At 53.1% G+C, this 26,699-nt stretch overlaps 1 protein-coding gene across 5 annotated transcripts in view; it reads right to left on the bottom strand.

Annotated features, from left to right (window-relative positions):
- ALPK2 (alpha kinase 2) overlaps positions 1–26,699 on the bottom strand; it is a 114,725-nt gene that overhangs the window by 14,782 nt on the left and 73,244 nt on the right. For 3 of the 5 annotated variants that reach the window (XM_070050093.1, XM_070050095.1, XM_070050094.1), the window contains exons 5-10: positions 14,524–17,746; positions 12,132–12,279; positions 7,251–7,378; positions 7,118–7,153; positions 6,064–6,356; positions 4,168–4,256 (exon numbers count right to left, since the gene is read on the bottom strand). In XM_070050093.1, the coding sequence (XP_069906194.1) occupies positions 4,168–4,256; positions 6,064–6,356; positions 7,118–7,153; positions 7,251–7,378; positions 12,132–12,279; positions 14,524–17,746 (3,917 nt within the window). The remainder of the gene's footprint in view (positions 1–4,167; positions 4,257–6,063; positions 6,357–7,117; positions 7,154–7,250; positions 7,379–12,131; positions 12,280–14,523; positions 17,747–26,699) is intronic. The other 2 variants (XM_008261415.4, XM_051851899.2) reach the window with 1 other exon arrangement.

Raw genomic sequence — 26,699 nt, 5'->3', positions numbered from 1 at the left:
CTTCCTTCCTTCCTTCCTTCCTTCCTTCCTTCCTTCCTTCCTTCCTTCCTTCCTTCCTTCCTCCCTCCCTCCCTCCCTCCCTCCCTCCTTCCCTCCTTCCCTCCTTCCCTCCTTCCCTCCTTCCCTCCTTCCCTCCCTCCCACTTTCTCCCTTCCTTCTATCCATCCATCCACCCAACCTTCTCCCATCCATCGGTTCCTCCTTCTTTCCTTTCATTCAGTCCACAAACATTCATTCTGTGCCTCCCCCCTCCCATGCATCAGACAACCTTCTAAACAAGGGCAGGAAAGACAATATAGATGCTGCTCCTGTGAGTCCTACATTTGAATGAAGGAGACAGCCAATAAACAACTCTCTGGGCTGTGCTAAGAGTCAGTTGGAAAAATAAAGCAGTGGAGGAGAGACAGGGAGCCCAGGGGTAGGGAAGAGGCTGCTGTGTGGTTTGGGGAGGTCAGAGAAGTCCTTGCTGATTCATGAACGTCTGAGCAGAGACCCCTGTAGGAGATGAGAGTGGACACTTAGTGTGGGGTTGGCCCGGGCCCGTAGCATGGCTGGGAACATTCCTGGTTTCTACTCGTTTGGTGCCAGTGGCACTTTCCCAGTCATGACAATCAAAAATATCATCGCTGTTGTGCCTGGGTTCACGTCTCGGCTCCTCGCCTGGTTCCAGCTCCCTGCTAATGTGCACCCTGGTGGGCAGCAGGTGACAGCTCACATGGGAGACCTGGAAGGAGTTTACAGCTCCTGGCTTTGGCCTGGCCCAGCCTTGGCCATTGTGGACATTTTGGGAGTGAACCAGCAGATGAGAATACACTCTGAAATACATAAATAAATATTTAGAAATGTTCTATCATTGAACACGTCCCTGGGGGTCATGAAGCACTGATGGAGGATCTGATCTCACAGAATAGCCAAAGAAGAGACTGCCAGGGTGACTGACCATGTAGGCATTGTCTTCAAGGGCTTAAGGTCGAAACGATGGTGGCAAGCCATGGAGGCAAGAGAAAAAGTGAGATGTTGCCTTCTGATGTTCACGATTTGTTTAAAAAGATTTATTTACTTGAAAGGCAGAGTCACAGCAAGAGAGGGAGAGACAGAGAAGTCTTTCATCCACTTGTTCATTCCCCAAATGGCTACAATGGCCAAATGGCTAGGTCTAGACCAGACCGAAGCCAGGAGCCAGGAGCTTCTTCCAGGTCTCCCACGTGGGTGCAGGGGCCCAAGCACTTGGGCCATCTTCTACTGCTTTCCCAAGTGCATTAGCAGGGAGCTGGATAGGACGTGATGCAGCCAAGACTCAAACCGGCACCCATATGAGATGCTGGCATTGGTAGGCAGTGGCTTAACCTACTATACCACGATGTTAGCTCCTTATTAATTTTTTAAGTGCAAAATGTTTGGCAAAATATAGTTTTGAATCCCCTGCCAACTGGCCATGTGTTCAAAGGATAAGAAAGGAGGCTTCGGGGAGGGGTGAGAGGCAAATAAGGGAAGTGGTGCCAGGCGCTCCCCGCGGGAGGAGGTGGTTGGCATTGGTCTTCCATGTAAAACCCTGCAAGGAGCCCATCAATGAAAAGGCCTTGTAAGAATCTCAGGTTTGGAGCCGGGTCCTTGGAAGACAGAGCAATTCCGTCCCCCTTGGTGGCCAGACCCGAAGTTAGGAAAAGTCACAAGGGCGCTGGGGCTGGGGGTGGCCCTCAGCAGGAGTCAGCCCCCCATGCCCACTTGCTCTTGAGAGCTGGGACCGTGTCCCAGGACATCGGGGCCTGTGCCTTCTCCTGGGAGGTGAGGTGAAGGTGCACACAGGGGTCAGCCTGAGTGGCAGATCCCTGGAGAAAATGTTATTTTTGTTAGAACTAAGGCAGGCATAGAGGGACAAAGGATACAAAATTCAAATGAATTTAAAAGATGCAAAGTGTAACACTTCCAAGAGATGACACCGCCGGGCCCCCTCCTCTTTGAGCCCCCAGACCTTTGCGTTGGCACCTGTTTGTCCTCTGCTGCCACTGGCAAGGATTCCTTGGGAACGGTGGGAACCCCCTGGCTCCATGGCTGGGGAGGCAGGAGCTTGCTCAGAGCAGGGCTTGAGTCCAAACAGCCCTTCTGGAGCCTGGCCGTGCTCACACACAAAGCAGTCAGCCCCGCCAACAGCAGCGCCCCAGGACCAGTGCTTTGTGTGCTGCTAAAGACACGTCCAGATGGCCGGGGTGGTGGTGGTGGTGGGGCGTCCATGTGCCCCTGACACAGGCCTCCACCGGTCGAGCTTTGTCATTTTGCAGGATTTGGGGCATCTTGGTCTCCCCCTCCCCCGGAACCTCTGAGGACCCTCCCTCTGGCCATTGGCCCTTGGCATGGAGCAGAAGTGTTCAGGGTTTGCCTGGGCTCTTATTCATCCTGTAGCCCTTGGTGAGGGAAAAACACAGAAACAAGGGCTGGGTATTACTCAGCTTCTCAATTAGGCCTGGCCTGGGCCCAGCGGGACCATTTGCATGGACCCTGTGGCGCCATTCATATTCATGAATTCAGAAGCAGAAGCTGAGGCAGCGCCAGCAGGAGTGCTTTCCAGACCCCAGCTCCTCCGGGAAGGAGACCTGCAGGCCAGGGGAGGTCCCGGTCCAGAGCCTCTGGGTCCATCCCCAGGTACAGGTGCCACTCAGCTCAACCCTGGGGGCCTTCAGAGAAGGCTGTGGTTGTGTGGGGCAGGCTCATGCTCTCACATTCTCTCTCTCTCTCTCTCTCTCTCTCACACACACACACACACACACACACACGCACACACACACACCTCCCTCTGTTTAGGTGTCTGTACAGGCTGGGGATGTGCCAGGTCAGGAGAGAGAGACACACAGAGACTGTGTGTGTGCGTGTTTTCGGCTGTGGGACATTCTGGCTTTGGTGCTGGGAACGTGACATGAGGACGGAAGCCCCCCTGAGGACCATTCTCCCCCAGACACTAGCATCATTCCTTCGCTGTTTTGCCATGGTAAGGAGGGAAAAGTTGTCTCAGCCAGAAGCCGTGCTTTTCCATCTTCTGCACCGTGGCCCATTTGCCGCAACTCTGAGGACCCTCGCCCGTGGGCCCCCAGCACGCCCCCTCCAGTCTGAGTCCCTAGATCAATCTTCACAGACATAGTGTTCTGTTACTCCCCCAGGAAAAGGCCACAGAGAGTGGAGTGAAGCTGCCTAAAGCTGGGGTCTGTGCCTGCCAGCAGGGCTGGGTGGGGGAGGGGTTCGTGGGCAAGGTCTTCCTCTTCCCTGGGGAGGAGCTGGAGAGGGCGGAGCCTCGGCCGGTGGGGCTGAGTTCTTACCACCATGAAGCTGCGGTCTCCATCAAGTCCCATGGAAAACCACTTGTGTTTTCTCACTGCATTACACGAATCCTTCTTGAATGAGCTGAGAAACACTTACGGACGAAATGACCATGCTAAGCATTTCTTAACGAAGAGCAGAAAGGATTCGCTTGCTACGCGGTATGCCCATCATGCCTCCAAAGGGAACGTGTTTCTCCGGTTTTGAGGGTTGACAGGAATTCCTCCCTCCTTCCTGCTCTGTCTGAAACGTCCTACCCGTGCTGGCGCAGCCCTTTCTCTCCATGTAAGGAAGCAGCTAGATCCCGCCAGGTGGACAGCCCGATACTCACAGCTCTGGGATCCCCACAGCTTGCTGGGGCCAGTAAACACTGAGGCAGTGGGTGGATAAAAGTAGTCACTGTGGTTTGTCTTTATGGGGTCCAGGAAGTGGGCAGTACGCTAACTCTTCCCGGTCACACAATTTGCTCTTCCTGTTTTTATCACAAGACTCATCGCTTCATATTGTTCTCCAGTACTTGCTCATTTTCTAGACAGTGTAATATCTACGGGAGTAAATATCCTGGATTTTCCATTCCGAGTGAAGGAAAATTTGAGTGGCTTTACCCATCCATCCATCTCTGCGTAAGTCCATACACCCATACGCCTCCCCACCCATGTCTTTATTTAAAGAATGTTTATCCAGTTCCTCTAAGTGTGTTTCTGGCGACCCAGCAAGCACAGGATGACAGTCACATGGGCCCTCAGGTAGCTTACAGACCCAATCAGCGGCTGTCTTCCTGGGCCTGCTCAGCCCCTCGTCCCGGGCAGGTCCCCAGCGAGTCACGCTACTTACAGGGAGCAGGGTAGACACACTTACTCTGGCACTTCTCCAAAGCCTTCCAGAGGCTGTGTTTCTGCAGCATAGATCTTGGCATAATGTCTGGCAGTGTTTTGAACGTAGCATTCCTAGAGCGTCCAAGCACAAGAGAAAGCCAAGTGATGAGAAGATAAGCAGATAGCGTATTACCCAGCGAGGCTAGTTCCCAGTACAAATCAAGCCAATAGACTCCCAAACCCATGCCTTGGCTGGGGTCACGGAGGTGACATGTATGACGGCCTAGAGTCGGCCAATTACAGAGGAGCTCTGAGACAGGAAGGGACTGTCCAGGCAAAGGTCAAGAGGTCTCCGTGGACAGATATCCCTGAACCACAAAGTTTCTAGAACCAGCGAGGCTGAAGTTTACTCCCGAGCTCAGGAGATAGGTCCTGTGGGTGAGGTCAGGTAACTCAGGGTCTGCTCGGTTTCCCGTGAGATTTCCCATGGAAGAGTGGTGTAATTAAATAGTAAATGATGAATGCATTGGCAAGATCTCTGGCTTGCCCTTCTGAGTGGGAGTCCGGATGCTGGGGATTCTCCAGGACTGGGTCATACTTGTGATGAGGGAATACTCGGATGAGAGAAGCACAGAGAGTCTGGGTTCAGAGAAGAAAGGGATACACTTGGCAAAATCCTGTACCTGGAGAAGAGGGGCTGCCCGCACAAACACAACAGAATCGGAAGTGGTAGACGCTTCACAGTGCTGGGGAAAGTCGTCCAAATGTCACCTATTACTTTGTGGTAACAATTGTAGAAGGGCACACAGTCTGTGGGAGAGTGAGACCCAACTCTCCTGTGGCTTAGCCAGTGCTGGGGTGTGGGGAGCAACTCGGACTAGACTGTTACTGGAATTAAGACTTATTCTATGCATCTGCTCTCCCACAATATGGCGCTGGGAGAGGAGGAAACAGCTTCTACACAGCTGCCTCCAGTTCAACCAATAAACTGTAGGACCTGCTCCTGATTGGAGGAGAGCAGCGTACTCGGCGTGTGGGTAGCAGAGTTGGGATTGGTGGAAGAGGACTATAAAGGAGGAGAGAGACAACATGCACCAGGAACATCTATCTGAAGGAACACCTGTGCAGCCCCCGAGAGAGCCGGCCGGCGGTGTGCCGCTCCCCCGCGCAAGTGGGGAAAGTGGCAGGGGGAACCGCCCTTCCACGGAGGTGGAAGGGTTGGTAGCCAACCCGGGAAGGACCAGCAGCAAACCTGGGGAGGGCCGAGCAGACAAAAGAACAGCGCAGGGTCCCGTGTCGTTCCTCCACGAAGAGGGGGAGCGACACTGGGGTCAACGGTGAAATGCAAGGATCAAGATGGGGGAGGTGGGGGAGGGAGGGAGAGAAGCTAATGCTCCCCCCGCCCCGACCTTCCCCTTAAGAGTTCTGTGGCTTAGTAAGAGAGAGGTCGGAACTTGGCTGGCAACTTGGGTGCACCTCTCTCGCTAGTCTGTAGGATGACACCGCAGCAGACTCAGAAAACTGAGCCAGGAGACCAGCGTGGACCCTCCCCTCTGCACCTCCCTTACATAAACAGACCACCCCCTGCAAGCTAGGGCTGCTTTCATCCGTCCCGGGGGGTCCTGGCATCCAGAGAAACTTCCGTGCAGATCCAAACCCCTAGAGACTGCATGGGCCTTCCTGGGCACAGAAATGGTCACAACCCAGGTCAGAACTGGTAGGGGCATCTTCGGGCATTGGCTGAGCCCCAGCTGGCTGCCGTGGGACGGAGCAATTCTACCTGAAAGTGAGGTGCGATTCCCAGCGTTCAAGGCTCCGTCCCGGGCCCCCTTATAGCCCCAGAGAAGAAGGCGGCCCTCGGAGACACCACCGTCAACCCCGAGTCTGACTTTTGTCTGACGCCCGCACGGAAGGGGCGCCTCCGGGCAGGTGCACCCACCTGGGCAGCGAGTCTGTAGTTTTTCTGGATGAGCTCGTCGTTGTTCCTGGTCCCGTAGGCCACGGCGTTGTGCACCTTGAGCACGCAGGCGTGGCCGGGCTTGAAGACGGGCGTGAGCCCCCGCATGACCGTGCTGCGGAAGGCTTTGCGGTGCACCCCCTCCCCGAAGTGCAGCTCCTCGGTGGCAATCTGGCCCCGCAGGCAGCCCCCAAAGTAGCTCTCGCTCAGGAAGTCTTCCTTGAAGATAAGCTGGCTGAACTCAATCTCTTCGCAGCCTGCAGCAGGGCACAGCTCTGATTGGACAGAATGTGGCCCAATCCCGCCCCTTGGCCGACCAGCGTTCCCGGGTACCAACAAGGACAAGGCTGACCTATAGAAACGTGAGGATTTACGCCCCGGAACATGGGAAAACTTGGCAAATCAGAGCTCCCCCTGTCATCCCCACACAACTTCCTAAATACCTCCCAGCACGCTCCTGGGTTGGAGTGGGAGGAGGGGGGTGAGCAGTTCTCTCTAAGAAGAGATACACAGCAGGCCTGGATCCCACCAACCTGGAAAACTCAGCGGCTGGCCCCCGACTGCCTGCGTGTTCAGAACAGCACCAGATGTGCCGAAAGCAAGCACAGAAACCCTGCTCTCATTCTCATGAAGAAGCAAACAAGCCGTGTTATTTTCCTGACACCTGCTCTCTTTGGGAATGGGCTCAGCTGGTCCCACTGGAAAGGAAATTCAAGCAGCAAAACCTGCTGTGGCAGTGCCAGAGGCTGCAAAGCTCATGCAGACGGGCTGGCTGCAAATCTGGCGCTTAAAGAAAAAGGTCAAATCCGAGCTCCCTGTCTCCACGCTGCCCACCACCGCATCCGCAGCCGAATGGAGTGCTCACAGGCAGGATGGCCCTGCTAATTGCGCTGGAAGGGCTCACGGGGTGCCACTGGCCCCTGCAGTCGTTCCCGCGGGCTCCTCTTGGTTGGAAGAGCCCGTGGGAAGAGAGCTGTCGCAAACATTCAGGTGAGACCATCGCCTCTGACCGGCCAACTCAAATCAGCTTCCTTACCTCTGGTGTTCTGGCGACCCGACAGCTGTTTGAGAACTAGAAGACAAAGGAGAGAGTGGCTTCAGTGTCCACGCCCCTCCTGATCTGGGCGGGGCCCCCGGCGTTCCTGGGAAGCGGAGAAGCTGGGGCTCACCTTCAGCCGTGAGGTGGAACTGAGCCGAGGCTTTCCCGTAGCTGTTCTCAAGGCAGCAAGTGTAGAGGCCCTGGTCCTCCTGGCTGGCCTGGACGATGGACAGGGAGACCGTGGAGTTGTCCCCTGCGCTGTAATGGAGGACAGCCACACGTCATCACGCGGTTGTTGGATTTTTCAAGCACAGTTCAGGCTAAAGAAGCGCATGTGGTGGTGCCCTCACGGATTCGGCCACTGGGCTGGGGAGAGGGCAGGATTCAGGATTGAGATGAGCTGTTTGAGTCGCTTATTGATTCCGGGGGAGAATTTATTGATTCTGATTTCACACCCGGACTCCGATATGTGATACGAATCCATGCAAGTGCTCAGGAGGTTCAGCTCCTATTGGCAGAGCAGAGAACTGGAATTGCAAAGTCTAGGAGCTGTCGTGTACACATCTGCTTGGAAGTCACCTCCGTTTTTTTTTTTTTTTTTTTTTTTTTTTTAAGATTTATTTATTTGAAAGAGTTACACAGAGAGAGGAGAGGCAGAGAGAGAGAGAGAGGTCCTCCATCTGCTGGTTCACTCCCCCGTTGGCTACAATGGCTGGAGCTGTGCCGATCTGAAGCCAGGAGCCAGGAGCTTCTTCCAGGTCTCCCACATGGGTGCAGGGGCCCAAGGACTTGGACCATCCTCCACTGCTTTCCCAGGCCATAGCAGAGAGCTAGATTGGAAGCGGAGCAGCCAGGACTCGAACTGGTGCCCATATGGGATGCCGGTGCTTCAGGCCAGGGTGTTAACCCGCTGCACCACAGCACCGGCCCCATCACCTCAGTTCTAAACCAGGTGCTTGTGCTCAGTGATCTCCAGACCCAAACCTGAACACAGACCCAGTAAAGGACAGCAGAAGGGCTCCTCTGTTTTCCATAATGCTATGGGACTGAAGGCTCTCGTCCTGGGTGCTCCCCTAACGACTGCCATCATGCACCCATCCACCCATCACCTGCCCAGTCCTATGAAGTTCCAGACACTGTGCTAGGAATACAGTAACCGATGCTGTGGTGATGAGAGCGTGATGATGACCACTCATGTACACTGAGTACCTGGAACACGCCATTTCTCATCAACCTGATGAGAGAAGTACAGCTACGAAGCCTGTTTCACAGTCGAGGAAATGGATACATAGAGAGATTTAAGCAAATGACCTTGACCTTATCAAGTTGCCTCCCCAAGTACCTTGTGGCTCCTGACCGTAAGTCTAGGGTAATTTGAATGATGGTTGGCTTCACGATCTATACTCCAAAGTCTCAGACAAAAACCTGTGTAGCACAAAGTGTTTCTTCCATGTTTGTTCTACATAATGAATTTTGTTTAGACGTTCATCGAGATCGTGTGTGCACGTATGTTGTGCACTTCAGTTCTGGTTCATTTCGTCGTCTAACAAAGATCCACTTATCCTGAGTTTATCTCAACTACATGTTAACAAAAATGTTCCTTATAGACTTGGATTCTCTGGTTTAACAAGTCTCTTCCACAATATACTAGTGCTACAAAAAACAAGGCCCACTAAATCATAATATTTTCTCCATTGATGATAGCCCCCCTCCCCCCCGGACATATCCTGAATTTATGGTGAAACCTGGACATGAACAAGTGCAGTTACGAGGGGAAGATTTCAGGGCCGGTGCTGTGGCATAGCAGGTAACGGCGCCGCCTGCAGTGCTGACATCCCTATGAGTGCCGGTTCGAGTCCCGGCTGCTCCATTTCCAATCCAGCTCTCTGCTATGGCCTGGGAAAGCAGGCTTGGGCCCCTGCACCCATGTGGGAGAGGAAGAGAAGCTCCTGGCTTCAGATTGGCTCAGCTCTGGCCATTGTGGCCAACTGGGGAGTGAAGCAACAGATGGAAGACTTCTCTCACTCTCTCTCTGCCTCTGCCTATCTGTAACTCTGCTTTTAAAATAAAGAAATAAATCTTTTTTTTTTCCTTTGGCAGGCAGAGTGGACAGTGAGAGAGAGAGACAGAGAGAAAGGTCTTCCTTTGCCGTTGGTTCACTCTCCAATGGCTGCTGCGGCCGGCGCACCACGCTGATCCGATGGCAGGAGCCAGGTACTTACCCTGGTCTCCCCTGGGGTGCAGGGCCCAAGGACTTGGGCCATCCTCCACTGCACTCCCTGGCCACAGCAGAGAGCTGCCCTGGAAGAGGGGCAACCGGGACAGACTCCGGTGCCCCGACCCGGACTAGAACCTGGGGTGCCGGTGCCACAAGGTGGAGGATTAGCCTAGTGAGCCATGGTGGCGCCCCCCCTCCCCCTTTTAAAAAAGGTTTATTGGCCGGCACTGCGGCTCACTAGGCTAATCCTCTGCCTTGTGGCGCCGGCACACCAGGTTCTAGTCCCGGTCGGGGCACCGGAGTCTGTCCCAGTTTGTTCCTCTTCCAGTCCAGCTCTCTGCTGTGGCCCAGGTCATTGGGCCTTGCACCCACATGGGAGACCAAAAGGAAGCACCTGGCTCCTTTCTTCGGATTGGTGCAGCGCGCCGGCCACAATGCACTGGCCGTAGCAGCCACTTGGGGAGTGAACCAACGGAAAAAGGAAGACCTTTCTCTCTCTCTCTCTCTCTCTCTCTCTCTCTCTCACTCACTCACTCACTCACTGTCTAACTCTGCCTGTAAAATAAAATAAAAAAAGGTCAGAGGATGACCGCATGTCGTTTGATGGGCTCACCCAAGGATCGTGATCCTATGTGTGGTTCACCATTTATGTTAAATAGAACCCATCCAGCTACTTTTAGTTACTTGCTTGTGGGTTTCTGTGCAGTAGAAAAGCTAACCTCCTAGGCTTATTGCCTGTTGAATGTCAACTCATTCTCTATCTGAAATTTTATCTTCACATCCCTCTGCCTGGGATAGAAATTTCTACTCCTCGAATGCTCCTTTGAACGGTTTTAACATCTTAGTGATTCCCTTGTTATTTAATGAGCTTGACAAGACCTCTGCTACATCCTCATGTTCTGAGAGATTTCAACTCTGACGGCTATACATTGACAAGGCAGTGAGATATTTCAAGGAGGGACATGTGAAATAAACATTCAGCTGGAATTAGGAGTGAGCAAAATTAGCAACATTAAAAAATTCATCTGGGCCGGCGCTGTGGCTCACTAGGCTAATCCTCCGTCTGCGGCACTGGCACTCTGGGTTCTAGTCCCAGTTGGGGTGCCGGATTCTGTCCCGGTTGCTCCTCTTCCAGTCCAGCTCTCTGCTGTGGCCCAGGAGTGCAGTGAAGGATGGCCCAAGTCCTTGGGCCCTGCACCCCATGGGAGACCAGGAAGAAGCACCTGGCTCCTGGCTTTGGATTGGCGCAGCGCCAGCCGTAGCGGCCATTTGGGGGGTGAACCAACAGAAGGAAGACCTTTCTCTCTGTCTCTCTCTCTCACTGTCTAACTCTGCCTGTCAAAACATAAATAAAAAAAACTCATCTGAAATAATGTGAATGATCTCCCAATATACAAAAGAGGTATGACCCCCAAATATTTTTTGAGTGTTGAGTATGAAGAAGGAAAATCCATTCAACAAATCCGGTACAGTTGCCAGGAAGAAAGGGGTCCGACATCACAAAGAATTTAAAGAGCTGGACTGTGTGTCATTAGCGAACAGAAGCTTTCTAATGGACACATGGATGGGTGGGTACTTGTCAGCCTACCTCACTTGGAAAAGGGACCTGGAAGATTCAAATGCCAATTCTGAGTTTCGAATAAGACTGGGTCATTGAAACAAGCAGGCAATGCTAGTTAATTGTTTTTGGCTGACAGTTGCAGAAAATAAATGTTTAATTAGCACTTTTTAAATAAAGCTCTAGGGAACCTCCTTGCTTTAAAAATCAAACCATTTCTTTCTCCGTTATAATTCTTTTTAAAGCATACCTAAGACAGGCGGGACAATGGTGATATTTTAGGCAAAGTGTGATTATGTCAATCACAGCCCAGTTAGGTTTTCTGGAGTGATGTTAATAGAAATGAGACTCTAACTCAGGTACTCCGTAGTGGCATTTGGGAAATAATTTCCAGACAAATGCCTCAAGCAGACTTTGATTTAAATAAGTAGAAACCCTCAGATTCTCTCCCTCTGTCTGCTTATAACAAGAGACAGCGGATAGGAGCACCCTCCACCCATGCCCAGTGGGCTGACCTGGGGCCAGCCTTTCAGCAGCTGGAGTTCTTCAAGTTATGCTGGTTTCTGCAGAGTCAGCGACGTTTTTCTAGAATGTTCTAGGTGATGCCTGAGCTTATTGGCTCGCCTGAACAAGCATATACTGCCAAGAGGGGCTTTAGGAAGCCCTCGATCAGGTTTATTCCCCAAGAGGTATTCCTGGCTATGATTCTCACTCTCACCTCTCTGCTCTCCTCCGACACCCTGGGCACCCACAAATGTGGAGATGCCTGCTCATCCCCTCAGAGGCTGTCGCTTTTCTGTAACTTCATGGATTGTTGGGTTTCTTTTTCTCTTTTGATCCACTCTCTTAGCTTTGTTTGATCTTTATTGGATTCATGGAAATTATGAAACAGAAAACACAAGCAAAATTCACACACAGAGAGGACTCTTTAACCTTAGGACCACACTGCCGCACCCTACAACATTATTCCGCCTGTTCCCTGATTTTAAAAAATGGAGTGAAGGTCTCTGTGATTTCTTAAGATCACAGGACTCAGTGGTGGCAGAGCTGGGGCAAAAATCCTCCACTTCTTTCCCTGCGTAGCCCTGTCTTCCATCCTTACTCTTAGATACTGTGGGCATGCAGCCCCTGCTTCAATTTTCCTCCTCACTTCCTAGCGTGCATCCTGCTGAACAACTGTGCTGTGAAATAAGCAAGCGACCACTGTGGAGAGGAACCCGGGGCAAACACCAAACCTTCTCTGTACTTGGGCTATTGACTTTGAATCTTTTGTCCACCAGATGGTAGAATCTTCGTGAATTTCTGCAAACTGGCAGCTTAATTTGACATTTCCCGAGCGATCAGGGAACATCTCAGCTTGGATCTTTCTCAGTAACACTGGAGCTAGAAAGAAGAGATTGATTGGCAGGTCAGTGTGTGCAGATGACTTCCTGTCTCATCTCATTTAATTCCCACAAGACTCTTGCGAGACAGTGATCATAATTATCATTCCCAACTCACAGATGAAGAACCTGGGAGTGGATGCAGTAGGAAAACAAACAAATAACCTGGATAGAAAAATTCTACCTTTTGTTTAGTTGAAATTCGTTAGGTGAGCTCTCTAATATGAAACTGAACTAGAACTTGAAAGGTTTCTAAAAAGGGAGCGGGAGGGGATTGGGATGACGGGCAGCTGTTCTACAGGACCTGAGCTAAGGAAAGATGCTTTTAAATGACTACCAGATGATCCAGGTCAAATTGGAGCTGGGGGGCAGAGAGGAGAATAAACTCTGGGTTATCCAGGTAACAGGTCAAGCCCTCCAGACGTCAAAGGCAGGTCAATAGCAAGCTCTTTGTGCAATAGTAGGAGCACTCCCTGGTCTCCCTGACCCTCGCAGGCCTCACTGAAGAAGACACAGCCCAGGACACTGGAGTGATGTCTGCCTCCACTCTCCCCGGCAGGAGAGAGGAGGCCGCTTGAATGAAACAGGACCCCTTCCAGCTCCAGTGATAAAAGCAGATGTGCCAGGCAAATGTGCGATTAGCGAGGGCAGCCACTGGGGGGCAGCACAGACATTGGAACAAGAGGATGGACACCTTGGCCAAGAGGGCAGCATAATTTGGTTGGTGTGAATTACTGGAAGCGTGGTGTCAGTGCTTCACAAACAAAGCACAGTAACACAAGAGCGCAGCACGTCACACCCACGGTCACATCAGCAAGCATCAACGTGAGCCTCAAATCCCACACCAGTGAAACAGCGGTGCGTGAAGCTGTCCTTGTCGCTAGGATGACAGCGCGAGTATGTAGCAGTGAACTCTCTGCCCAGGAAGTGACAGTGGGCTGGTTGGGGAACAACTCCTTGAGCCAGGCTGTAGCTGAGACTAGCAGTATCATGGGAGCCCAGAGCATAATCAAGAACAGAAAATAGCCCAAGTGCTAATTGGTGCAAAACCATCTCAGTGCACTTGGCCCCACTGGCATTTGTCTAGGCTGAGACTGGGTGCAGCTGCACAGTCTGGGACCCTGAGTCCAGGTGTTGGCCAAGTCCCCTCCTAGTCTGGGCCATGGCCTTGAGGACGGCACTCACAGCCCCCAGTCTTCACAGGTGATTTGGGGGTGCCTCAGTGTTCCTCAGGCTGCTGTGACTTGATGGATGTCTTGGACACACACAAACTTGGGGGAAGGAGGAGAGGGCATAAAATGGGCAGGGGAACTGAATGATGGATGGACTTGGAGACCAGAGCCTGGCTCAGGTAAGGGCCTCGGGGCTTTGGGAAGGAGCCCTGTTTGTGTGACAGAGGTGGACACAGAGCCCAAGTTCAGGTGGAGCTGGAAGCGTCACTGATGCCCCTTCAAATGCAGAGGGAGACCAGCAGAAAGCCCTGAGGAGCGTGGGGTTGCCGTGGGATGGGAAAGGAGCTCTAAAGTCACGGGGGCTGAAATCCAGTCCCTGGAGGAGTTTGGGCCTGCAACAGTTCTCTAGGCAAAGCAGGGGGCGCTGCCGTGATGCGAGCTTTTGAGGGTCAAGTGGTCTGAAACCTGAGACCAAGACCCCAGAGGAGGTTAAGCTCAGATAACGGTGAGGGGGAGCTGGACACAGAATTTATCCTGAAGTGTGGAAGAAGAGCCAAGGTTTCATTAAGCCATTTTAAAGGAAAATGGACAATTATAGAGGAGATTCCCAAATTATGCTGAAATATTTTTTTCTGTAAATCCTGCTTCGTGTGCTATTTGATTATACGAATTCGCTGCATTGATTGGTGCTTCTGTTTATCTTTCTTAAATAGATATTTTTTAAAAGGCTAATTAAACAGAAGGCACCATAACCACACTCCCTCCATCAAATGGACTTGCAAGCAGACTTTCAGGGGCAGGTCTTCTTCCAGGTCTCCTGGAATGTGTTAGGAAGTAGATTCCTGAACACACCCCCCCCACACACACACACACACAAGAGCTCACGGGGTGCCGGGGTGGGTGGGCCACCAGCTGCTTGAGAACCAGGAGCCCAGAGGGGCCACTCACATGGCCATGGCCGGAGCACCAGTGACCCCCAGTGGACACTCCCCTTAATTGCAAGGGAGTCAAGAAATAGGAACCTCACAGCTGGTCTTACAAACCCAAACCTTATCCAAGCAACAGAGCCCCACCTTTGCCTTCTCTCTTGCAAGGTGGCGTTTTGGGGTGCCTCTCCTCATCTGCACATGGTAACGATGTTTCTGGCTTAGGGATCTTTTTAAGAAAGCTCGTGGTCTTCCTGGCGTTTTCCTTCTCTTCCAACCTCAGTCGCAGGGCTGCCACGCGGGACAGGATTTTCTTCTTTACTCCCTCAGCTAAGTGTCCACTTGCGGGGACCTCTTGCTTTTTCTTGCCCTCGCCTGCTCCAGGCCCTGCCGCTGGGGCTGCCGGGCCTCTGGCTGGCTGTGCTGCCACGGGGATGCACTTCTCCCTCGACTTTGTCCCCCTGCTCGGGCTGCAGCCCTTCTGAGTCGAGGTCTGCAGTAACTTAAGGGCTTTCTCTGGCTCCCATTCTCTTGGAATGGGTGCCAAGGTCATTTCTGGGGAGCCAGATGAGCTTGGGGGTTTGCTTTCCCCAGTCTGACGTGCCTTCATGTTCGGTTCTTCAATGCTACGGCTCCTGGAGAGGTGTGTGATGTTTCTTTCTGGAGAGGAAGCACGAGGGGACGGCGTGAAGTCTCTGGAAGACAGCACGTGTCTCTCGGGCTCCTTCTCGACGGCTCCTTTTCCCTTTGCGTCAGAAAACACACGTTGCTCACCCAAGTCATTCACAGGGATGTCCTGGTTCTGACCTGTGAGGTTGTGAGTCTCAAGCCCAACAGGTGCAGGTGCCGGTGCTGCAGGACAGCTGGACAGAGGAGGAGCGGGGAGGCTGTGCTCCGCGTTGCCCACTTCCTGGGTTTGGCTTAGGCTGCTTCCCCTGGGAACTGTTTCTCTGCAGTGGTCAGGACGTGGGACTGGCCCAGTGGTGGGAGTGACTGTTGCACCTGCCTGGTCGTGTTCATCCTGTCTCTCGCTGTACTCTTGGTCTTGGCTGATTTCTCTCCCTTCCTGGGGACATGGACTTTGCAGAAGAGCAGGTTGGACGCCCGCTCTCTGACCCAAATGTCCATCGTTCCCCTGTCCCGTGGCCCCCTGGGTGGCTTCGGAAGGCTCTGGCTTCTCAACCCGGGTGCGCTCCACGGCAGCTGTGACATCCGTGGGATCCACAGAGGACTCCAGGATGCCCGGGCAGCTCAGCAGCCTTTTAAACGAGACGGGGCGCGCCAGCTCAAATTGGGTTTCCTGGGGGTCCTTACTCGCATTCCTGACACGTTCTTTCCCCCCAGTTTCGGAAGTCTCTGACAGCAAATCCCCGACGGATAACTCCGTCTCGTCTATGGGGTCCACTGAGGACTCCAGCAGCCCGGCCTGGCTCAGAGACTGGGAAGAGAGACTGCTCCAGTGTGTGCTGGAGGCGGGCCGTCCGCCTCTGCGCGTCTCTCCGCTGTCTGCAAGGGCCAGATGAGACTGATCCTGAGGACGGCGCATCGCCGATGCTGCGGTTTCCAGGCCGTCCGGGTCCGACGGGGCACCGCTCGCCTTTAGAGCATCAGATACAGCCCAGCTGTGGTCAGGAATTTGGGGACTAACATCTGACGCCTTGTACTCAGAATCTGCCGCTTGTCTTGGTGGCCAGATCTCTGACAGAGGAGCCTCGAGCGTAATAATCTTCAGCTTTCTGCCTGCTTCCCAGCCTCCTAGTCCAGTCTCCTTAGGTATGTCCAGGAGGATCTCGGAGAGAGACGGAATGGCGCTCAGAGCCTGACTGTCTGTGGCCACAATGGCTTCAGTCACCACGGAGCCGCTCGTACCCAGGCCCGGGCTCTGCCTGCCTTCTTCCCTGGAGTTTGCTGGGACGTGGTCCAGGGGCACCGAGGGTGCTCCCTCCTGGGCAGCAGACGTGGTGGGCAGGCTTCCGCGGAAGTCATGGGCAGAGAGCGAACCCTGGAGGGACAAGTGGTCCTGCTTGCCTCTCCACTGTGTTTCACCTCCTCCGTCTTGGCACTCCTCTCCAAGGCGCCTGTTGACTGCCGTGTCCGCAGACTGGCTAGCGATCTGAAGAGGGGGATTGCTGCAGAGACCCTCGCCCGCTGGGAGCTGGGCCACACACCCCTGACGTCCTGGGGCCCTGGGTACCACGCAAGGCCGCTCTTTTGTCGATTCATTTGTGGGACCCCTTACAGCGGGGCCTGGTTGCCCATGGGAGACTCTTGGGCCCTTCTGGGCACCATCTGCGTGGCTGTTCTCAGCGATGGACATGGCTCGGTATTTGGCCACGTGGGCTTCTGTAGCCACAGTAGCAACTGATGGATCCTCCATCTTCCCTGTCCCCTGGAGACACTCAACGCTGGTGGGCAATGCTGGGGACTTCCCCTGAGGCTGATCCATGCTTGGACTGTGACTGGCCAGTGTGTCTGGGGCACCTCCTGCTTTAAACCGCACCCAGGAGTTGTCCTGAGAAAAAAGGAACTGTGTTGCTTCGAGGACTTGCCAATTCCCAGGGCTTGGCTCCTCCTGGACAGCCTGCACCGTGGAGGCCAAGGTGGAGGTGGAATTCCCCACCCCGGCTGGCTTGTCCTCTGCGTCAGCTTCGCTGTTCTCGCGTGAGATGGTCCAGGTGAAAGTACTGATGAAAACAGGGGATGTTTCGCATGTAGTCCGGAGAGGCTCGGGGCCTTGTGCTTGAGAAAAAACACCCGGCGTCTTGTCCTCAGGAGAACGTAAATCACGCTCTTCACTTTGACCTTCAGCCAGCTTGGAGCCCATGGAGCACATTTCTTGAGGCACGTATGTATCAACTGAGGCTCCAACAGGAGAACCCGTGGTATCACAACGTGTTCCTTGGTCACCAGCTTCAAAGCACTCTGTCACACACACTGTTCCTCTGTCCCTTGAGCCATCACACATGGTTTCCAAGGTGTGGGCAGTATCCGTGGGTTTGGGTTCAGGGCCAGCAACAGAGAGAGAGGTGTGCTGCCTGTGGGCAGTGCTGGGGTCCCTGGGGAGACAAGCTGAGAATGTACCCAGGGACGTGCTTCCTTCACTGACTGCTGGGGTGCTCAGCACATGTTCTAGGTCTTTCCAGAAGCCTCTGGGTGTGTTCTCTTCTTTTCCTGCCTGCTGTGGGCCCTGAGTGCAGCTTTGTGCCTCCAGGAGTTGAGCCAGTGATGAGTTTTCCCTGTGGATTCCTTCTGAGTTGGGGGAGGAGTTTGCTGTGGTCCCAGTGAACGGAGCCTCCTGCCCACCAGGCACTGAGGAAGCTGGCATCTGGCAGAGAGAGGTTCTCTCCCCGGGCATGTCCTGTGTTTGCACCTGGGAAGATGAAAAATGATGTGAATAGCATTGCTCTGGGAGAGCCCACAACAGGACACAATGCGGGCCCTAGAGTGTAAATCCTTGGTATCAGGAATGGTGGGCGGGAGAGGGGCAGGAAACCCTGTGAAGCACTGGCTGCTCGCTGGTTGCTTCCTGAGCAGCTGCACATTTCAGCAACTCTCAGCTCCGGGAGACCCTTGGTCAAGGGTCAAGTTCACCATCATAAGCAAAACGCTTCCCAACCATCATCATTTATTTAATGATTTCCCTCTCTCTGTCTTTGTCTCTGTCCGTGTCTCTCCCTCTCCCCTCTCCCCTCTCCCCTCTCCCCTCTCCCCTCTCCCCTCTCCCCTCTCCCCTCTCCCCTCTCCCCTTTTCCCTCTCCCCTCTCCCTCCCAAATGTCCTGGGGCAGACAACCACCACCAGGAGAGGTAGGGGATTCAGGACTTCTCAGGGTCTTGGAGAGGGGGAGAGGAAGGAAGGTGGGGGTGCAACTTTACATTCTAGGGCCTGAGCCTGTCATGGTTGTCTGAGTGTTGGATGACACTGGATGTCGTTGAAGGAAGAACAAGCTCTTAAATCATTGTCTTTTGAAACTTTTAGCTCTTTTACTATTTCAAAATAAAACTGTGTCTAGCCAGAGACAGGAACTGGTGCTAATTGTTAGCAAGCGACTCAGTCTCTTGCCCCAGTCCCCTGCTTCGGAGTAGCCCCATTCAAACACGCAGAGCGCCTAGGGCTGGCCTTGGAGAGAAGGGAGGGTGGGGTCTCCCTCTCCCTGTATGACCACGTAAAGCTGGGACGCTCGTGTGCACCATGCAGCTCCAAGGTCCTCAGGCTTATTTCCGTGGGCTGTGGTCTGGCTGCCTTTTGGTCAATCCCTGTACATATTATCAGCAGGAGCCAGGACAGCAGCCCCCCACTTCTTTTTCTGTGCGCCCCCCAGGCAATTTGCCACCTGTCTGAATGCATTGTGTGTTGCTGGAACCACGTACCCGAGGCAGGTACATTGTAAAGCAGAGAGACTTTGTGAGCACATAATCTTGAGCACCCAGGGCCTCGCGCTGGCATCTGCTCACCCGGTGGTGGGGGGAAGGGTGGCCTCATGGCTGCTTCACAACACAGCAGAAAAACAGCGGGAGAGTGGGGAAAACCAGACTTGCTGCTTTCTGAGAAGCTGCTCTTGATGGAATCTATTTCCAAGATACCCAACTCACTCTGCAAAACCAACCTTAATCCCTCCCCAAGGGCGAATGGGACGCAGTCACCTCCCACTACCCCCCACCAAGGGTTCCACTACCTCAGTGTCTCACCCTGCGGACCAAAGCCTCCCATACTTGGAAGCTCTGGGGAACTCACGCAAACCACGTCCAAAACAGCACTGCCAGGCAGTTGCCTTTTGTATTTTCCTTTTAAGCTACTCTGAAGGTCCATTTGTTTCAGAGTTCATTGGCCTAAATATGCTAATTGAACAAGAACCCATTCAACAACTTCCGAATGCCTCCGATACGTTAGGATGTGTCCAGGCAATGGGCTAGGATGGGCGAGTCTGCAACAAGCACCCTTTGTGTTGTGTTTAAGACCTGCTGCAAAGAGCAGCACATGGTAGTGGCCTAATTAGCATCTGTTGAAGGCGTGAATAAATGAATGAACCACATGCCATTCACACCGCTCTACCGAACGTCTCCCATTAAACCTGCTTATTTGACAGGTTGTGGACTTCTGTCTGCTCCTGACTTGGGACAGTCCTATTTTAACTGAGACTTTAGCCAAGAGCACCCCTGGCTCACATCCTGGTCTTTCAAAAAAAAAAAAAAAAAAAAGAGAGAAAAATGTATTTAATCTCTTTCTGTATCCATTTTTCTTCTGCATCATTTTTAAATGGAAAAGGGAAAACAAAAAAGATGATTTCTGGGAACTACTGCTCTGCCCATGTAGCACAGGTTCTGGTCCCAAGAGGAAAGTGTGCACTTGGCAAACTGTTCCCTTTTTTGAAAACCTTCTATTTCCCAGAAATCATCTTTCCCTTTTCCATTGTAACATGATGGTCCGGTTTTTTACATTTATTTTGATTTTTTTAAGATTTTATTTATTTATTTGAGAGGTAGAGTTACAGACAGAGGGAGAGGAGACCAAGAGAGAGGTCTTCCATCTGCTGGTTCACTCCCCAAATGGCTGCAATGGCTGGAGCTGCACCAATCTGAAGCTAGCAGCCAGTAGCTTCTTCCAGGTCTCCCACACGGGTGCAGGGGTCCAAAGACTTGGGCCATGTTCCACTGCCTCCCAGGCCACAGCAGAGAGTTGGATTGGAAGAGGAGCAGCAGGGACTGGAACCGGCACCCATGTGGGAGTAGTAACCTGTTGCGTCATAGCACCGGCCTCCAGATTTTTTTTTATAATGAACTACAGCATAAGCCCCAGTGAATCGTTTGTTTGTTTGAAAGGCAGAGCAACAGAGAAAGGGAGAGACGGCTCTTCCATCCACTGGGTCACTCAGCAACGGCTGAGACAGGGCCAGGACAAAGCCAGGAGCCTTGCGCTGTGTCTGAGTCTCCCACATGGGTGGTAGGCGGCCAGGCACGTGGGCCCATCCTCTGCTGCCTTCCCAGGCGCATTAGCAGGAAGCTGGACTGGAAGCGTGGTAGCTGGGAACCAGCACTCTGACATGGGATGCTGGTGTCGCAAGTGGCAGCTTCACCCTGGCGCCACAATGCCAGCCCCCAGCGTGCTGGATCTGTAAACACGTGCAGCTCCCCGGAGAGCCTGGAGGGGTGTGGAGACGCTGCCCCCCCAAACCTCCACAGCCCCTCTCTTGGGCCTTTCCACCAGGGCAGAATTTCCATGCCCTCTGTCAGTTTTTTATTTGAAGGTCTTGCTGTCATCAGAGTGTCAATCAATACCAACAGACATTTAGAGAGAAGCTTCCATGTGTGGAGTTCTCTGCTAGGCACTGGGCAATGTTTTCCCAGGGCTCCAGTTAACGAGCTGCTATAATGCTTAAGATGTACAAAGGGGTGGGGCCTAATTATTCTTGTCCCCCCATTAATGGTGACAACCGTGTCCACAGAGTGGGGGAGATACTAACATCTGGAGCGATGACACAGGATGAGTGTATTCTGAGCGGGATGAGTTTGGCCATTGGAATCTATAATCGTAGGGTCATCGTGCCTTGATTTACAACACTGTCATGTTCCAATTAAGGCATTTTTACTTCTTCCCACTCTTCCTTGTAAAATGAAATATGACTTTAAAACATCCTACTGAAGCCCCACACATAAAGGCTTATGTTGGATCCTTGACCACATAAATTCATTCGACATTTTTGAAATATTTATTCATTTATTTGACAAAATGACAGAGTGAGAGAAAGAGGGAGAGACACAGACAGACAGATATCACTGGTCACCCCCCAAATGGCTGTAATGGCCGGGTTTGGTCCAGACTGAAGCCAGGGCCTAGAACTCCATTGGAGTCTCCCACGTGGGCAGGAGGTACCCGAGTACTTGGATCGCCATCTACTGCTTTCCTGGATGCATTAGTAGAGAGTTGATTTGGAAACAGAGCAGCTAAGACTCACACCGGTGCTCCAATATGGGATTCCAGCATTGTGGGAAGCGGCTTAACCAGTTGTGCCACAAGGGCTGGCCCCTCCTTCAGCAAACATTTAGTGAGCCTCTACCGTGTCTCAGGCAGTGTTTAAGCACCTAGGAAACATCAGTGGACTTGACACGTTGGCCTTTGAAAGTTCTGTCCAAGCAACAAACCATGCAGTTGGCCCACTGCTGATGTGAAATTCTATAGAGTTGACTTGAACCAATGGGATTGCTTTCCGCAAGTGGTATGTTTAGCGGTCTGGGACGTGTTTGCAAGGGCCTGTGGCAGCGGTTCCAAGAGCAGGCTGGGAGGTTTTCGCTCAGCTCACACAAAAAGGGGAACCACAGGCTTGCACCTCTCACATGAGTCAGACCTTTCTTTTAGGAGTAGACCTCTTGGTGAAGTCATTACGAAAGAGCTCCAGCCAGTGACTCTCCCACTGCTGGCCTGCGCTCATTACAGGGGGAGTGGTGAGTTCTGGGAGGGGAGGGTTCATTGGGTGGGAATTGTTCTCATTCAGGTGCAGAGAAGGAATGTGTAGGGCCCTTGAAGGAAGCCCAGGCATTGCCCGTTGTGTGTGTGTTTGGAGGACTGGCAACCTGGGTCTGTAGCCCACCTAGATCTGATGCAGCGCACGACCCTGGGGTCACCTCTTCCGCCTCTCTGACCCTCTGTCTCCTCCCCTCAGGTTAACCACATGCGTGTCAGCACTGTGCTGCCCAGTGCCTGGCGTGGTGCCTGCTGCCCAGAAGGCACGCACTGTTCTTTGTGAGAAATAAATAAATAAATGAAAAAGGCTGAGCTTAGACCAAGAGGAAACGGAGAGTGCTGGTGAGCAGAGCCACAAAGCTGGAGACCTCGCCAGGGCTGTCTCACTTGACCCCTAAAACAGATCTGAAGTAGAGATACTGTTGTGGCTTCTTTGCCAGGGAAGGGCTCGCCTGGCGCGGGCAGACACAGGAACCAAGTGGCAGGTTATGGAAGGGGCGTCTGATGTGGCGGATTGCTAACGGTGGCAAAGACTTCTGGAAGGCCTGAGAGTCCGCCCACGTGATCCTGAGGAAAGCTGCTTGGGAAGTGTTGAGATCCAGCTGGGGAAGGTACGGTTAGGCCGCCAGAAGGCAGGGACATTGGCTAGTTCAGCCAGGCCAGCGCTGATTGGGGGATCCCTCCGTGAGGGGTGCCCCTCCTTTCTGGGTGCAGGTGATAGGCCGGCATCACACAGGTGGCACGGGCAGCAGGGGTGTCCAGGCCCTGGAGGGCAGAGGTGAGGCTGTCACACTCTGTGTGCGATGGAGAGTGGGGACTGCAGAGGGAGCACTTGCTCTCCGTGGCCTGGGCATCGGGTATATGAGGGCACCTTTGAAGGCTTGTGGGAAGATGGAATTAAAACATGAGTTTGGAGGTGGCATTGTGGCACAGTAGGTTAAGGGCCTGCTTTTGCCGCTGACATCCCATACCTGCACCAGTTCGAGTCCCAGCTATTCTGCTTCCAATCCAGCTCCCTGCTAATGCACCTGGGAAGGAAGTGGAAGATGGCCAAGTACTTGAGCCCCTGCCACCCACATCGGGGACCCAGAGGGAGTTCCTGGTTCCTGGCTTCAACTTAGCCCAGCCACGGCAGTTGTGGCCATTTGAGGAGCAAACCAGCAGATGAAAGATCTCTGTCTCTCTGTCTCTGTCTTTCCTTCTCTCTGTCACTCTGCCTTTTAGATAAATAAATAAATCTTAACACAAGAAAACTCTGAGCTTTACTTTGGTGCAAACAAAAAACCTATGAACTACAAGAAAAAAACTACACACAGATTTCAAAAATCACTTTTCACCAAACTCTGAATTCCATTTTTCTACAAACTGTTTGAAATCCCCTCACATAGGCCACACAGAAACTTGGAGGAGAAGGCAGGAGGCCTTAGGAGCAGGGAAGCCATGCGGGTGCCAGTTCCACGTAGAGAGGCCAGCAGGAAGGACAGGCTCTGGCCTGGAGTCTGGGCCGGGCTCCGTGGCGCTGAAATGACCAGAATCTGCATCCTGCTACAGGATCTGCCGGTGCCCTCCACTGAGAAAGCATAGCACGCTGCTCCCTCTGCTGGGTCCAACGGATCCGTGGTCACGGAGCGGCCACTGCTGGGTGCACTCGGAGCAGAGAGGTGTTAGCTGAGAACTGAGCATGAGATCAGTGGGATCCAGGGGCCAGAGCCCCACCCCGACCCCAGCACGGGGAAGGGACCCAGAGAACTTTGCTGAATGGATAAACACGGGAACGGACACCAGCAGGGGAAACAGCGAGCCGAGCTGAGTTGCAGTATAAACTCCTTTTTGAGAGCAGCATCAAGCTTGAAAACTCGCACTCAGTGTGCACGTTTTCTCCAACGGAAACCCTTCTCGCCGAGCCTCTGATCCCGCGATACTTTGTTTGCATAGGTTGACTTTGCCTGAAATCTTTTCTTTTAAAGATTTATTTTATTATTTGAAAGGCTGTGTTACAGAGAGACAGAGAATCTTTCATCTACTAATCCACTCCCCAAACGACCACCATGGCCAGGCTGAAACTGGGAGCCACTTCTTCCTGATCTCCCACTTGAGTGCAGGGGCCCAAGCACTTGGGACATCTTCCGCTGCTTCCCCAGGCCATTGGCAAGGAGCTGGTTGGAAGTGAAGCAGCCGAGACTTGAATCAGAGTCCACATGGGATGCTGGGGCCACAGGCAGTAGCTTTACCCGCTACGCCACAGCACTGGCCCCTTGGGTTGGCTTTCCCAAAAGCCCTGCCTCCTAAGTGTGCCCGCCATGGATCTAACAGGCACACTGCCTGTCGCTCCCCCTCTTCGTGGAGGAACGACACAGGACCCTGCCTAGGCTTCCTATCCGAGTCACGGCACCATTATGTCGCTCCCCCTCTTCATGGAGGAACGACACTAAACCTTGCCTAGGCTTCATATCCGAGTCACGGCACCATTATGCCTCCTAGGCTTCCTATCCGAGTCACGGCACCATTATGTCGCTCCCCCTCTTCACGGAGGAACAACACAGGACCCTGCGCTGTTCTTTTGTCTGCTCGGCCCTCCCCAGGTTTGCTGCTGGTTCTTCCTGGGTTGGCTACCGTCCCTTCCACCTCCGTGGAAGGGCGGTTCCCCCTGCCACTTTCCCCACTTCCGCAGGGGAGCGGCACACCGCCGGCCGGCTTTCTCGGGGGCTGCACAGGTGTTCCTTCAGATAGATGTTCCTGGTGCATGTTGTCTCTCTCCTCCCTGATAGTCCTCTTCCACCAATCCCAACTCTGCTACCCACACGCCGAGTACGCTGCTCTCCTCCAATTAGGAGCAGGTCCTGCTGTTTATTGGTTGAACTGGAGGCAGCTGTGTAGAAGCTGTTTCCTCCTCTCCCAGCGCCATATTGTGGGAGAGCAGATGCATAGAATAAGTCTTAATTCCAGTAACAGTCTAGTCCGAGTTGCTCCCCACAACTGCCTCCTTGTCCACTCCCCTGATGGTCCAGGTTCTACTCATCATCAGTGACAGTGTCTTGGATGCCACCAAAGCACTTGACAATAATTCAAATCACTTACAATAGAAGGTGGCGTGAGATAAGCCCTTTCTCCTCTAGTAGTTTATCAACACAGTTGAAGAGACAAAATGTATGTGAGAAAGATAAATAAGGAATCTTGACAAGTTTTGCCAATGACCACAGGGATAGAACTTAACCAAGTGGACAGAGGGTAGAAAGGTTACCACTGGTCATCCTCTTCCTCTACCAGCACTGTTCCTCCAACAATAGGACCCCGCATTGCAGAAGCCAGAGCCGCACTCTTACATTACGTGAGTCAATCGTGAGAATTCATGGATAGTGCCCTGCACCCCAGCCACTGAGGTCTCTACTGATGCCAGTGCACAGGTGGCAGACGCTGTGGGCTGCCAAACAGTGTCCCAAAGCCCTTCCTCTCTCGTTTCCTCCAGCTCAGGAGGCTGCACAGTCAGCCACATGTCTGCCAGCCTCCTGCAGAGCTGGGTGGGCACAAGGCGTCTATCGGGTTGGTGAGATAGGCCAGGGATACCACCAAGGGACTTCTGGGGAAGCTTTGCTTTCTTCGCGTAAAGTACTGCTGTGGCCCATTTTCTGTTGCTATAATAAAATACCCGAGGCTGTCTGATGTATAGAGAACAGGGGTGTATTTGCCTCATGGCTCTGGAAGCTGGGAGGCACAGGAGCCTGGCACCCCATCTGCTTGATTTCAGGTGAGGGCCTTCTTGGTGCGTGAAAACATGGCCCATGGGAAGGCAGAGCAAACAAACTCACTCAGGGCCTCTTCCCCTTATCAAGCTACATATGGCGTCCTGGGGACCCCAGCCTCAGAACCTCATGTAAACCCAATCACCTCCTAGAGCCCACCCCCACCCCACCCCCCACAAATAACGATTCTCGTTTGACTTTGGGGATTGAGTTTCCAGCACTTGCAATTCCAGGCCACACCTTCAAACCATAGCAGGTATAGCCTGGTGGGTACCTTGCCCACCGCCCACCCCTCTTCCTTTCATCACAGTGAGATGCTTGGTGTTCCCACTAGCAATCTTCCAGGCCTGGGGCAGCCAGCCCAAGAAGGAAAAGCCAACACACTATGAGGGTGGAGCAGAGAGAGAGAAGGAAGTCGGGAGCCGTAGGCATCCCAGAACTACCGAGACCGTCTACCACCACACGCCTTGCAAACAACAAAGCTCTTTATGCTTTCACTGCCACTCTTTGGCTCTTCTGTTAGCTACAGCTTAAAGCATCCTACGGGATGCAAGAGAAAAGTATATGAGGCCCACCCTATGGAGGCGCTGGGCGGTTCCTGGTACAGATTAGCCTGAAGGACACAGGGCCATAAAGAGCAAGCAGTGTGGCTCCAGAAAAGGGCTCAAGGGGCTGGGAAAAATGCCAAGGGATCAAAAGGGCCTGAGGCAAGGTGAACTTGAAGTAGAGGCGGGGAGGGGGAGTGGGGAAATACGAGAAGATGGATCACCAAGGAGAGGCCATGGTTAGAACCAGGCAGACACCTCGGGCCAGCAGAGCCAAGCCGCTCTGGCCCTTGCTTCAGCCGGGCACCACTTCCACTGCCAAGGTGTCCTACCATGGGCTAACTCTCTTTCTCCAACTCCTGTTTTTCTTGCTTTCGTGTTCTTTTGATGTTCTTCCTTCCTTCTCTGAACCTGGTACAAACAGCACTGTGTCCTACAGGGGTTGTCTACGCATCATCAGTTTCCCCCTGCGGCTCCAGGAATCTTTACATGAGACCTCCCCAACGCCTCTCCCATGCTGGGCGGTGGCAGCCGCGCCCACAGCTAACCTTTCTAAATATCTGCTGAGCCCATCACCACAG

Source organism: Oryctolagus cuniculus, chromosome 10, assembly GCF_964237555.1.
Source record: "Oryctolagus cuniculus chromosome 10, mOryCun1.1, whole genome shotgun sequence".
Taxonomy (NCBI): domain Eukaryota; kingdom Metazoa; phylum Chordata; class Mammalia; order Lagomorpha; family Leporidae; genus Oryctolagus; species Oryctolagus cuniculus.
This window is presented reverse-complemented; position numbering and strand designations above follow the sequence as displayed.